The following is a 12,748-nucleotide window of genomic DNA, read 5'->3' as shown; positions in this document are numbered from 1 at the left end:
TCTTCTTCATGTGTCCCACCTTCTTACAGAAGAAACAGGTTGAAACTTGATCCTGTTTCTTAGCCTTTTCTGCTGAGAAAGCGCATCCGCAGTAGTATCACGCTTTCTTTTATACTGAGAAGATAAAGCCATGTGAGCACTGAATTTCTTAGTAAAGAATTTCTCAACATCCTTTAGGAACTGTTTGGCATCTTTATCCTCAGTAATTGAGCCCCGAAACACCTCAGAAATTGAGCGTTTCATGATCATAATGCTCATTCGATTGGATCTCTCCCACTTCTCTATTTTAACCTCATTAAGGTTTTCCGGAGTGGAAGTGGGTTTCTCCTCTCGAAGAGCTATATCTAGATCCATACAACCGAGGACAATCTCCACGGTATCTTTCCAAACTTTAAAGTTTGAACCATTCAGCATAGGAATACTGCTAATTTGTGCTGAAACATTGGCAGCTAAAGCCATAGTTTCTGGATTAGAACAAAAATAACATACAGTAAACATTAGTTAATTAATGGGAAAAAGATCCATATTGAGATATCTAGCACAACATTAATTTTCAATCTTTGGATAGAAAATTAACTGTAAGTGATACTCTCATTGCAGTAATCAAATATTGTCAAAATTCCTGTCACACATTAAGTCTTTCTTTGGACCGACTTAATGCGCACATGGAGACTTAAACTTCGCAACCTATTTATTACCGCATATATTTTCTATTAATTGGCCAAACAATAACCTTCCTTTGGGCCGATTATTGACTGCATAATTAATAAAAAATAAACAAAAGTGTGCAATGCTTATTATTTGGCCAAACAATAAACTTCCTTTGGGCTGATCATTGTCCGCATAAATAATAAGCATTACTTTATTCTTAATTAGTTACCCATATTTACCATGAATATGTGTATGTAATTCGGCCAAATATAGGTCTTCCTTTGGGCTGACCAATATTCGCATGAATTACATAACATCATATTCCTTATGTTTTGAATAAATCAATTTTCACAAAAGAGGCTACTTTGGCAGCATAATGTTGAATCAATTTATTCTAAAACTAAATCTTTGTAAAATAGATGGGTATACTAATCCAAATTGTTACTAATTTCCTTATGTAACAATAAAAAAAAATACTTTATGTAACAAAATTAAAATGCTTGAATAGCATAAAATCAATAAACACAATATAAAATAATCATATAATATTGTGACCTCCTTAGTTATACACATATTTAAATACGAAAATTGTCAATATTAGTGTGAAACAAAATTAAATTCACAATATATCATAAAAGGAATTAAATTTTCCATAAAATAAATATGTATAACACCAAAACAATAACAATAAAAAAAACTTAATCCTTAATATTCTTTAACTTTATACATTTAGACGTACCGAAATTATATACGTATAAAACTTAAATTCATATTAAATTCAAAGAGGTTAGTCGATTCAAAACCAAATTCCATATATTTAGCAACTTATTATCAATTGTTTTCTTCCTTTAAAAAAAACGAATCCATAAACAAATAAAAAAAGGTATATATGTCTGCATGATTATTATCTCCATATATATATTACTTGATCATGTGTTAGGACGCAGTGCATTCATATATACAAACACATCACTTTAATGAACAAATAAACCAATGTATAAAGAAAACACTAGAGTCCATGTGTGCACATAAAAAATAAATAATAAACTCATCAGATCCATAAAATTAAGTTGATCCAAAAGGAGAGCAACGACGCAAATATATATTGATCCAATGAGATTAAAATTTAATATTTTCAATGATTCAATTATGAATGGCTCTGATACCACTTGTTGGAATAAATTAATTTCAATAATCCAGATCATCCATATTGAATCATAAAAAATATGTCATATCATAATGCGGAAGCGTACCTGAATTCATAAACATAAATCATACGATCGGAAGAGTTTGGATCTTGTGGTTCTTTCGATCTTCCTCAACCAAAGCCTTCTGTATTCCTAGGAGGCTGAACTGCAACTCTTTTGATGAGGAAAGAGTAACAAAGGCGGCTTTGGCATATTGGGGACCGAAACCCTGAAAGTCTATTTATATTTGAGCATGGCACCCATTAAACCATTAAGCCCAAATAAAATAGTATCTAAAACCCAAAAGATAATATATCTAAAATCCAAAAAGATAATTATCTAAGGAACAAAAGATAATATCCGGTTTTATTCTCATTTAATTCCAAATCAAAAGTAATAATGACTTATTCAATTTAGCATTTATATAAATAAATGAGATCATCATTATATAAGTCATTTAATTTGAAATAGCATAATTTGTGATTATAATTAATATATGTATTGCCCACAAATAAGTTAGGAAATCAAATAATTTCCTAACAGCAGCAACTTTTGTGTTTTCTGGCCAACACTTAACTATCAAAATAAAAATGAGTGATCTCACACCATTAAAAACAATATTGATGACCAATTGATAGTTATAAAATATCAAAATTGCTGCCCTAGCATTCCTCTTTTCGGCTCCTCCATCTCTCTTCTCCCGAAGATTCTTCTTAGCGGCTTCTATCCTCGCAGCAACTTCCTCTAAGTACTTCGATTTCTGAAGTACAGGAAACTATTAGAGATGCCTATAATCTGTCAAGTTTTGCAAACTTGTGTAGAGATGTTTTACTTACAGCTTGCTGGTCGACCGGAGGCTTCATTGTGACTGTACCATTCTCTACTTCTTCCCCTGCCTTTGGCTCGACATTGCTTTTTGGCTGCATGCTTGATTTTGGTGGTCTGCCAGGACCAGAATCAGCGGCTACCGGTCTACTTGGCTTCACAGTGGGTTCATTTTGCCCATTTTGTGGAGGATCTGAAAAAAATCCTGATTAAGACATGGGGAATTCGAATACAGAACCGAAGAGTGAATGCTAGATAGTCTAAACATAAGAAATTGCAAAATCAACTCACTTCCGATATCAATCATGCCATCAAAGAACTTTACATCGTCCAGATACGAGACATACAACAAAGGGAAGTAGAAAAATATCAGTTTCTACATAAATCTAAGTTCAAAAAAGGGAGGAAAAAAATATTAGGGACAGGTAAAATACCTGTGAGAGTTCAATTGAACCCGTTGAAGCTACCAAGAAAGCTCCTTCGTCCATAGGAGGTGATGGAAGTCCTTCCTCTTCATAAACAACTGATGGATTTACAGAATCTGGAATGCCTTCTGATCCTATAAACATGTAGTAAATTCAAGCATGAATCAAGGTTCAAAACGCAAAAAAGCATCGGGTATTCGGGATTATCTTGATGGTTGTCACACAAAGCTAGATGAACGTTTGATACCTACAATAGCTGTGGCCTTGACCCACTCATCTACTATTTCTTTCCAATCTCTGTAAATCAAAGAAAAGATATTGTTACATCAGATAGTTGTTCACTTGTTCGGTATGAAAGTGAATATGTTAAACAGATTCTGCAATTCAACTAGTTCGCTAATACGAATCAAAACAATAATCGCCAACTTCAAAGCATACAAGATGTGAAGTATGAGTCATTTGCCTAAGCATCCCATCGTAGATTGAAAGATAGCATCAAAGTTGAGCATAAGGGACAGTGGGGGTAGACATGGTTTGGATTTTTAAAGATCCAAACAACGTCCATTCTAAAACTAGTTTTATAGTTCATGAAATCAAATTAAAACCGGATTAAAGAAAAAAACTAGTTTCTAAACTGATTCAAAAAACAAAAATCAGTTTTAAGTTAGTTTTAATATTTAAATACGATTTTACATACAAATCGATTTTAAATTTGATTTTTTTTTAGTTCAAATTTAAAATCCAATTTTAAAATAAATTTTTTAAACAAAAAATACAATTTTAAAACTAATTTTTAAAAATTTAATTTCTAAACCATATTTTTTTCTACTAAAAATCCAATTTTAGAATTGATTTGCTTATTTATAAACCTAATAACAATAACTAATTTATATAATATTTAATTATTCTTAAAATATCAAAAAGAATGACATAAGGCATTCAAAATGAACATTCTGTTAACATAAGACATTCAAACTGATAATATAATATACTCAACAATCTCTGTGTGGAAAATTGATGCAGCCACTAACAAAAGGTTGATTCGGTCAGTTTCGGATACAAAAATAAAGTCAGCAGTTTTTTTATCAACTCCTTTTCAGCTTCTATGGATAACAGATTTATAGCTAAATTCTTTCAATATTTTAGGGGGACAATTAAAAATGATGTGATTAAAATGGTCTGAAATTTGTTTTTTGGAGGTAAAATTTTTAAAGCTTTTAATCATGTTTATATCTATCTTATTTCCAAAGTTGATAATGCTAGCTTTATGAAGTATATTCGACCTATAAATTTTAATAGTGTTTTTTTATAAAATTATCTCTAAAATCTTAGTACACCGAATATAACACAGTCATGAATATAGTGATTAATAACAATTAAAGTATTTTTGTTAAAGGGCGGCTAATTAGTGATAATGCTCTTATTGCTCATGAGTTTATGCATTTTCTGAAAAATAAGAGATATGGTGACTGTGACCTAACTCTAAAACTCGATATGAGTAAGGCTTATGATAGAGTCAAATGATCTTTTGTTTGGGCAATGATAAAAAAAAGTTGGGTTTTGCGACAGATGACTTGATTGGATGAAAGAATGTGTGACAACAGTTTCTTACTCTGTTACCGTGGATGGTCAACCACATGGTTATTTTAAACCATGTGGAGGGTGTGTCAAAGCGACCCTTTTTATTTATTTATTTCTATTTTGTGCAGATAGTCTCTTCCATCTGCTCCATAGAGGTAAACAGAGACAAGATTTTTCTGGTTTGAGATTGAATCATAGATGTCCTAGAATTATTCATATATTCTTTGTAGATGATTCAATTTTATTTAGCAAAACTACAATCATTGCCAAGGCTTACTAAATATCTTACAGATTTATCAGAGTATAAGTGGCCAAGTAGTTAATCTAGACAAGTTATTTGTTTTTTTTTTTCAACAGAAATACACCGCTTCAAATCCGAAACCAATTTGCTAATCTTCTTATGGTTCCGCATATTGGGAATCAAAATAAGTATTTTGGATTACCATCAATTGTTCAGTGGTCTAAGAGAACTACTTTCAACTATATTAAAGACAAGGTCTGTGAGAAACTCCAACCATGGAAACAAGCTCTACTTTCTCTTAATGGTAGAGAGATTTTGATAAAAGTAGTAGTTACAATAATTTTCATTTATACTCTAAATTGTTTTCAATTGCTTGATACTTTACTAGAGGAGTTATACTGCATTATCTTACAATTTCGGTGGGAACAAAAATATAAAAAACGTAAGATGCAATGAATAAGTTGGCAGATTACTTGTAGAACTAAAAATTAAAGAAAATTAAATTTTAAAAATCTAAAGACTTTCAATCTTACAATACACTAAACCGGCTGCTTAATAAAATCTACAAAAATAAATACTACAAATTTACAAATTTTCTAGAGTAGAGACACTTAGACAGATTGAATCGGACATAGTGTTTTTGGTAAGAAAGAGAATAACAGATTATAGAATTAAAAAGGTTATTTCCCCATTCAATTACATCTGAGCTTGATCTTTGTAAGATCTTTTTTAAATTTACCCTGTATATAATCCCTAGTGGATCGTTTATTACATTGATGAAATATTTTGTTGGATTAAAAAAAAAAAATCCCTGTGTGGCATTTAACCCCACAAAATGAGTGTTCATAGATATGACAAAATGGTCCAAATGATCATTAAAGGTTTACAATATGATATCAATCAATCTTAACAGCAGATAAGAGAAAATCCCTTCTGTTTCTGGCACCATTCCTACCTCAATATTCATCACACACATGAAATCACTCATGTCAAATTGCCATCAAGAACAAACCAAACTACCAAACCATTCATCATGAAACGCAAAAAACTTAACAGCAAGTTAGATTCTCAATAGCAGGCCAATAACACCATACACAAATAATATGAATGAATGCATTCATCAATTAACCAAACGAATATTAGTGTTTCCTTATTGAGAAAGAAACTGAATGAGCTGAAAGAAAAAAAAGGCTTTTTGCCAATTAGGTAGAAAATATGCATCCATCTCCTGCGTCTCCATGGGGGCTATCATACAAGTTTGTTGCTATAGTCGAATCTGCCCGCCTCATCTGAAGTAAACTCTGGATCTCGCTTTGCTTCAGCTAGATGGGATTTAACGAAGACTTTAACTTCCTATTAGACTGCAACTTAGTCGAGGTAGAAGATGAATGGCTTCTCCTGCTTTCAACTTAAGAATGGACTTAAGAGCTGCTGTAGGGTCTTTAGTCTTAGGATGCTTTCAGGCTCTAACACCGTATAATCTTTAGCAATTAGCACAACGAAATGAGCAGATTAACAACTGAATCGGTGACGAGATGCTGAAGAACTGAATCGAGTAACAGTCTAACAGAGTCGCGCACTATACCTGAACGGCGGAAGGGATGGAGCTGGAGGCGAGCAGTGCTGAAATTGACGGCGACGAGAGGCAGAAGACGACGACAAGGCGATGGCAGGGCTCGCAGACGCAGAGTGGCGGACAGAGGAACTCGCAGCTTCAAGCTCTGGGAGGTGAGGAAGGGGACGTACCGTCGCAGCTTCAAGCTTCCTGCTCCGGTGCTGGATGCGGCGGAAACAACAAACGCCGGCGGCGGAGAGACCATGAAGGAAGAGAGCAAGACCAGAGTTTCAAATCTAAAATTAGGGTTTTTTCCTTAATTTTAGATTTTAATTTAAAATTGTTTAAAACTTTAAATGATTTGGATTAAAAAATCAAACTATAAAATTGATACAATTTGATTTTTTTTTAATAGTTTGGTTTAAAATGGATTTAAAATCTAAAAATCTGGATTATTTTGCAAAGCTGAATGTCACGGTCTTGGACACACTTCAACACTACCGTGCCGGCACTCGGACTTACTCAACCTCTTGAGCTAAGACCAAGTCAGCCTAACCCTCAATACTTAGCAAGAAAGCTAAGAATACAAGAGAAAGGAAACTTTGGTGGAAGAACACTTTATTGCTCAAGTGTGGTTACAAATGATTCACACACACAAACTCTAACTGTCATCCCTATTTATAGCCATCCACTTCCTCAATGGATGGTTAGGATTAAATCTAATCAACGGTCCAAATTAATCATCCAGAACCTTCTTTACAAATATCTATCCTACCATAACTCTCTAAATATTTCTAGATTATTTCATACCACTCTTTATACTTCTATATACATCTATACTTTTCTAGAATACCATATGACCTTCCAGAGTCTTCTAGAATCTTCTAGGGTATTCCGGGACCTTTTAGGACATTCTAGAACGTTTCGGAACCATCTAGAGTATTCTCAAACACTCCATAAAACTATACAAACACTGTTAAATCTAACCTTCTAAAATTTACCGTGACATTTTCCCCCATCTAATGCGCAGACGTCCTCGTCGCGTTCTGTTCATGATAGCGCTCTAGGTGTTCTTGGAATTGCCACAGATCTTCGCGAGTTTCCCAACTAGCTTCGGTTATCGGGAGCCCTTTCCACTTCATCTCTCATTTGAGGCCAATAATAAGAAGATTCAATGAGTGCCAAGGTCCTTTGCTGACCTTGGTGACCAGCCCACTTGGTGTCGTGGCATTCCCTCACTAATTTTCTTCTTAGATTTTCTCATTTAGAGACGTATAGTCTTCTCCCTTTAGTGTAGAGAAGGTCGTTTTCTAACCAAAATCTTTTGGTCTTACCTTCTCTAGCCAACTCCACCAACTTCTTGGCTAATGGATCGTGATGAAACCCTTCCTTGATGATATGCATAATATCTCCTTCAACCATAGAAATGGCCGCTAACTCAGCCTTGTGACTCAGCGTATCTGCTACCACATTAGTCTTGCCTGACTTGTATTCGAATTCGAAATCAAACTCAGTCAAGAAGTCTTGCCACCTAGCTTGTTTGGGGTTTAACTTCTTTTGAGTTTGGAAGTAGCTTGTAGCCACATTGTCTGTCTTGATGATGAAGTGTGAACCAAGCAAGTAGTGACGCCAAGTTCTCAGACAATGCACCACCGCAGTCATCTCCTTCTCTTGGACAGTGTATCGCCTCTCTGTATCATTCAATTTGCGACTCTCAGGCAATAGGATGTCCTTCTTGCATCAGAACTCCTCCAATAGCGTAGTCAGAAGCATCAGTGTGGACTTCAAACACCTTTGAGTAGTCGGGGTTTTGGGAGGAACGTCTTCTCTTTTGGATGTTGACTCCTCTTGTAATAGAGCCAAATATGTAGTCTCTCCATTCTTGAACCCTTTCTTGAGTTGCATGGCAGACAGTATCGGTGGCCCGCCAACTGTAGAGACTGTAGGGACCATGCATGGAGACCCTTTCTCCATAACGCATACTACGTCGTAGTATGGCATAGATATTATATTTGCTTTCCTTTGTAAATCGAGTCCGATGACTATTTTAAAATCGTCCATGGGTGCTACTGAGAAATTCACAAGGCCCTTCCAAGAACCAAGAGTCATCTCAACCCCTTTTGCTACTCCCTTAAGGGGTTCACCCTTGTTATTCATGGGTTTGAACTAGCCATTCTTTTCGGTGATCTTCAACCCAAGCCTCTTTGTTTCATCAGGCGTGATGAAGTTGTCCCTCAACTTCTTCCTTGCTTCATAAACCACATTCTTAGGGAAGAATTGTCTTTTCAACTCCCTTTTGAAATCTTCCCATGTGGCTATGTTGCAAGTACCATTTTCCATATCTACGCACTTTCTCCTCCACCACAAAGTAGCATTATCAAAAAGGTAGAGAGATGCAGTGCGTACCTTTATTGCTTCTTCGACCACCCCTTGGCCTTCGAAGTACCTCTCCATTTGCCATAGGAAGTTCTCCACCTCGCGAGCGTCCCTTACGCCCTTGAACTCCTTTGGCTTGGGGAGATCAATCTTTGTCGTCTCCCTTATAATGGTTGGTCGAGATTTTGCCTCCTCGAACCAAACTCAAACTTCCTCAAATAGTTTTAAGGAATTCTCAAGCTTCTCTTTAATTTGGAGCATGCTTTTTTTGAAAGCATCTAGTCCTCCTAACACATGAGCCTCGAGGGTCTCCTTATCATGTTCTATCCTTTGGAAACGCTCATCCATAGAGGATAGAACATTCGCCAACACAGAAACTCTCTCTTCTAGGAAGTTAGAGTCCTTACCTCTAGGCTCACTTGAAGAATGAACATTCTTGCCTCCCCATTGAGAAGGAATAGCATTCCTTCCCCCTTTGAGACTCAATATGCTCTATGGTGATACTAGAAGCCATACCCACAAATCACTTGTGCTCCCTCTCGAACCTTGCTCTGATACCAAATTGTCACGGCCTTGGACACACTCCAACGCTACCGTGCCAACACTCGGACTTACTCAACCTCTTGAGCTAAGACCAAGTCAGTCTAACCCTCAATACTTAGCAAGAAAGCTAAGAATACAAGAGAACACAAGAGAAAGGAAGCTTTGGTGGAAGAACACTTTATTGCTCAAGTGTGGTTACAAATGATTCACACACACACAAACTCTAATTCTCATCCCTATTTATAGCCATCCACTTCCTCAATAGATGGTTAGGATTAAATCTAATCAACGGTCCAGATTAATCATCCAGAACCTTCTTTACAAATATCTATCCTACCACAACTCTCTAAATATTTCTAGATTATTCCATACCACTCTTTATACTTCTATATATATCTACACTCTTCTAGAATACCCTATGACCTTCCAGAGTCTTCTAGAACCTTCTAGGGTATTCCGGGACCTTCTAGGACATTCTAGAACGTTCCGGAACCTTCTAGAGTATTCTCAAACACTCCAGAAAACTATACAAACACTGTTAAATCTAACCTTCTAAAATTTACCGTGACATGAAGCAAGTTCAAATATATGATAACATTAGAGTAAAGTACCAACCCGGTCCCTGTCCATTTTTCAAAATGACAAGACGAGCCTTAACCAAAAACACGTTCCATTACGGTTCCTGACCTTGTACTCCGTCTGCCAACCCGGTCCTTCTGTCAGTTTTCCGGCGAAAACTCGACGGAAATTGCTGACATGTCAGGTTAAAAAATGGACAGGGACCTAATTGTCTCTAAATTTAAATTGGTTAGGGATTTATTTGTCCTTATTATTCTTTAAACAATATTTTTAATTATATTTTTATTCATTATATTAATACTTTGTTAAGTTAAAGTATTAGTTAAATCACCATAAATTTATGATCACTGTTTTTTAATTTTTTAAATTATAAAGTTACAAGGTATTAATATTTTTCTCTCTCTTTTACTGTTTTAAATTGTGTACTTTATACGTTAGTTTATAATACAAAATCTATCTACTAATGCTACATACCACATGTCATCTATTTATTGAATGGTCAATTCTTAATCATGTTTGGCCACCATTCTTTTGGCCACCAGAGACTCCCCCTTATTAAAATCCATGCATGGCAAACAAAAATCTATTAGAAATAATCCATACTCGATAAGCTTTCGTGCAAGTACGGATACCTTTGAAGCATGCTTTCTAAGAGAATTAACGGCCTTTCCAATCATAGTTGCGTGGCAAAGTGGCAAAGGTAACTCCAAGAATTAGAGAACTCGCCAAAAAACTAAAGCAAAGAATGATTGAATTCACAAACCTTGAGACAATCAACAGTGAGTTCCATCAGTTGCAGCCTCCTCAGTAATTCAAACAATACTGCATCAGACTGTTTTTACAAGAAAAATAAAATAAGGCCAGCATAAATCAGGATCTCCATAGAACACAAAAATTTAATAAATTATTTTTTATTAATTAAATTGTATTTTACCAAAATATTTTTAATAAAAATTTAATAATTAAATTATTTTTTCTAAGATACCCTTCTTAACTGCAAGCATCATACAATACTTTCTTGAATCAGTTTACTGTGCTATGAATATCTCAAGTGTCTCAGTTCTAAGCTGAATTCAAGATATAGAAACGGGTTTCAGAAAAGAAATGACAAACCATTTTCGGCTGTTAAAGTTTAGGGAGCAGCAACTTTTGTGTTTTCCGGCCAGCACTTAACTATCAAAATAAAAGTGAGTGATCTCACACCATTAAAAACAATATTGATGACTAATTGATGGTTACAAAACATCAAAATTGCTGCCCCTAGCATTCCTCTTTTCGGCTCCTCCATCTCTTTTCTCCCGAAGATTCTTCTTAGCGGCTTCTATCCTCGCAGCAACTTCCTCTAAGTACTTCGATTTCTGAAGTACAGGAAACTGTTAGAGATGCCTATAATCTGTCAAGTTTTGCAAACTTGTGTAGAGATGTTTTACTTACAGCTTGCTGGTCGACCGGAGGCTTCATTGTGACTGTACCATTCTCTACTTCTTCCCCTGCCTTTGGCTCGACATTGCTTTTTGGCTGCATGCTTGATTTTGGTGGTCTGCCAGGACCAGAATCAGCGGCTACCGGTCTACTTGGCTTCACAGTGGGTTCATTTTGCCCATTTTGTGGAGGATCTGAAAAAAATCCTGATTAAGACATGGGGAATTCGAATACAGAACCGAAGAGTGAATGCTAGATAGTCTAAACATAAGAAATTGCAAAATCAACTCACTTCCGATATCAATCATGCCATCAAAGAACTTTACATCGTCCAGATACGAGACATACAACAAAGGGAAGTAGAAAAATATCAGTTTCTACATAAATCTAAGTTCAAAAAAGGGAGGAAAAAAATATTAGGGACAGGTAAAATACCTGTGAGAGTTCAATTGAACCCGTTGAAGCTACCAAGAAAGCTCCTTCGTCCATAGGAGGTGATGGAAGTCCTTCCTCTTCATAAACAACTGATGGATTTACAGAATCTGGAATGCCTTCTGATCCTATAAACATGTAGTAAATTCAAGCATGAATCAAGGTTCAAAACGCAAAAAAGCATCGGGTATTCGGGATTATCTTGATGGTTGTCACACAAAGCTAGATGAACGTTTGATACCTACAATAGCTGTGGCCTTGACCCACTCATCTACTATTTCTTTCCAATCTCTGTAAATCAAAGAAAAGATATTGTTACATCAGATAGTTGTTCACTTGTTCGGTATGAAAGTGAATATGTTAAACAGATTCTGCAATTCAACTAGTTCGCTAATACGAATCAAAACAATAATCGCCAACTTCAAAGCATACAAGATGTGAAGTATGAGTCATTTGCCTAAGCATCCCATCGTAGATTGAAAGATAGCATCAAAGTTGAGCATAAGGGACAGTGGGGGTAGACATGGTTTGGATTTTTAAAGATCCAAACAGCGTCCACTTTAAAACTAGTTTTGTAGTTCATGAAATCAAATTAAAACCGGATTAAAGAAAAAAAATCAGTTTCTAAACTGATTCAAAAAACAAAAATCAGTTTTAAGTTAGTTTTAATATTTAAATACGATTTTACATACAAATCGATTTTAAATTTGATTTTTTTTAATTCAAATTTAAAATTCATAATAACAATTTATATAATATTTAATTATTCTTAAAATATCAAAAAGAATGACATAAGACATTCAAAATGAACATTCTGTTAACATAAAACATTCAAACTGATAATATAATATACTCAACAATCTCTGTGTGGAAAATTGATGCAGCCACTAACAAAAGGTTGATTAGGTCAGTTTCGGATACAAAAATAAAG

General features: G+C 35.1%; 2 protein-coding genes across 2 annotated transcripts in view; both read right to left on the bottom strand.

Moving 5' to 3' along the window:
• Positions 1 to 3,635, bottom strand: part of LOC107647552 — a 6,966-nt gene extending 3,331 nt beyond the window's left edge. The window contains exons 1-6 of the mRNA XM_021105688.1: positions 3,527 to 3,635; positions 3,336 to 3,385; positions 3,098 to 3,222; positions 2,955 to 2,982; positions 2,675 to 2,856; positions 2,416 to 2,598 (exon numbers count right to left, since the gene is read on the bottom strand). Coding sequence (XP_020961347.1) covers positions 2,416 to 2,598; positions 2,675 to 2,856; positions 2,955 to 2,982; positions 3,098 to 3,151 — 447 coding nt within the window. The 5' untranslated portion in view covers positions 3,152 to 3,222; positions 3,336 to 3,385; positions 3,527 to 3,635. The remainder of the gene's footprint in view (positions 1 to 2,415; positions 2,599 to 2,674; positions 2,857 to 2,954; positions 2,983 to 3,097; positions 3,223 to 3,335; positions 3,386 to 3,526) is intronic.
• Positions 1 to 12,358, bottom strand: part of LOC110263580 — a 15,804-nt gene extending 3,446 nt beyond the window's left edge. The window contains exons 1-6 of the mRNA XM_021105068.1: positions 12,250 to 12,358; positions 12,059 to 12,108; positions 11,821 to 11,945; positions 11,678 to 11,705; positions 11,398 to 11,579; positions 11,077 to 11,321 (exon numbers count right to left, since the gene is read on the bottom strand). Of these exons, the coding sequence (XP_020960727.1) occupies positions 11,199 to 11,321; positions 11,398 to 11,579; positions 11,678 to 11,705; positions 11,821 to 11,874 (387 nt within the window). The 5' untranslated portion in view covers positions 11,875 to 11,945; positions 12,059 to 12,108; positions 12,250 to 12,358 and the 3' untranslated portion in view covers positions 11,077 to 11,198. The remainder of the gene's footprint in view (positions 1 to 11,076; positions 11,322 to 11,397; positions 11,580 to 11,677; positions 11,706 to 11,820; positions 11,946 to 12,058; positions 12,109 to 12,249) is intronic.

This window comes from Arachis ipaensis, chromosome B06 (assembly GCF_000816755.2).
Source record: "Arachis ipaensis cultivar K30076 chromosome B06, Araip1.1, whole genome shotgun sequence".
NCBI lineage: Eukaryota > Viridiplantae > Streptophyta > Magnoliopsida > Fabales > Fabaceae > Arachis > Arachis ipaensis.
Note: the sequence above shows the minus strand (reverse complement) of the source record. Positions and strands in the feature narration are given on the sequence as shown.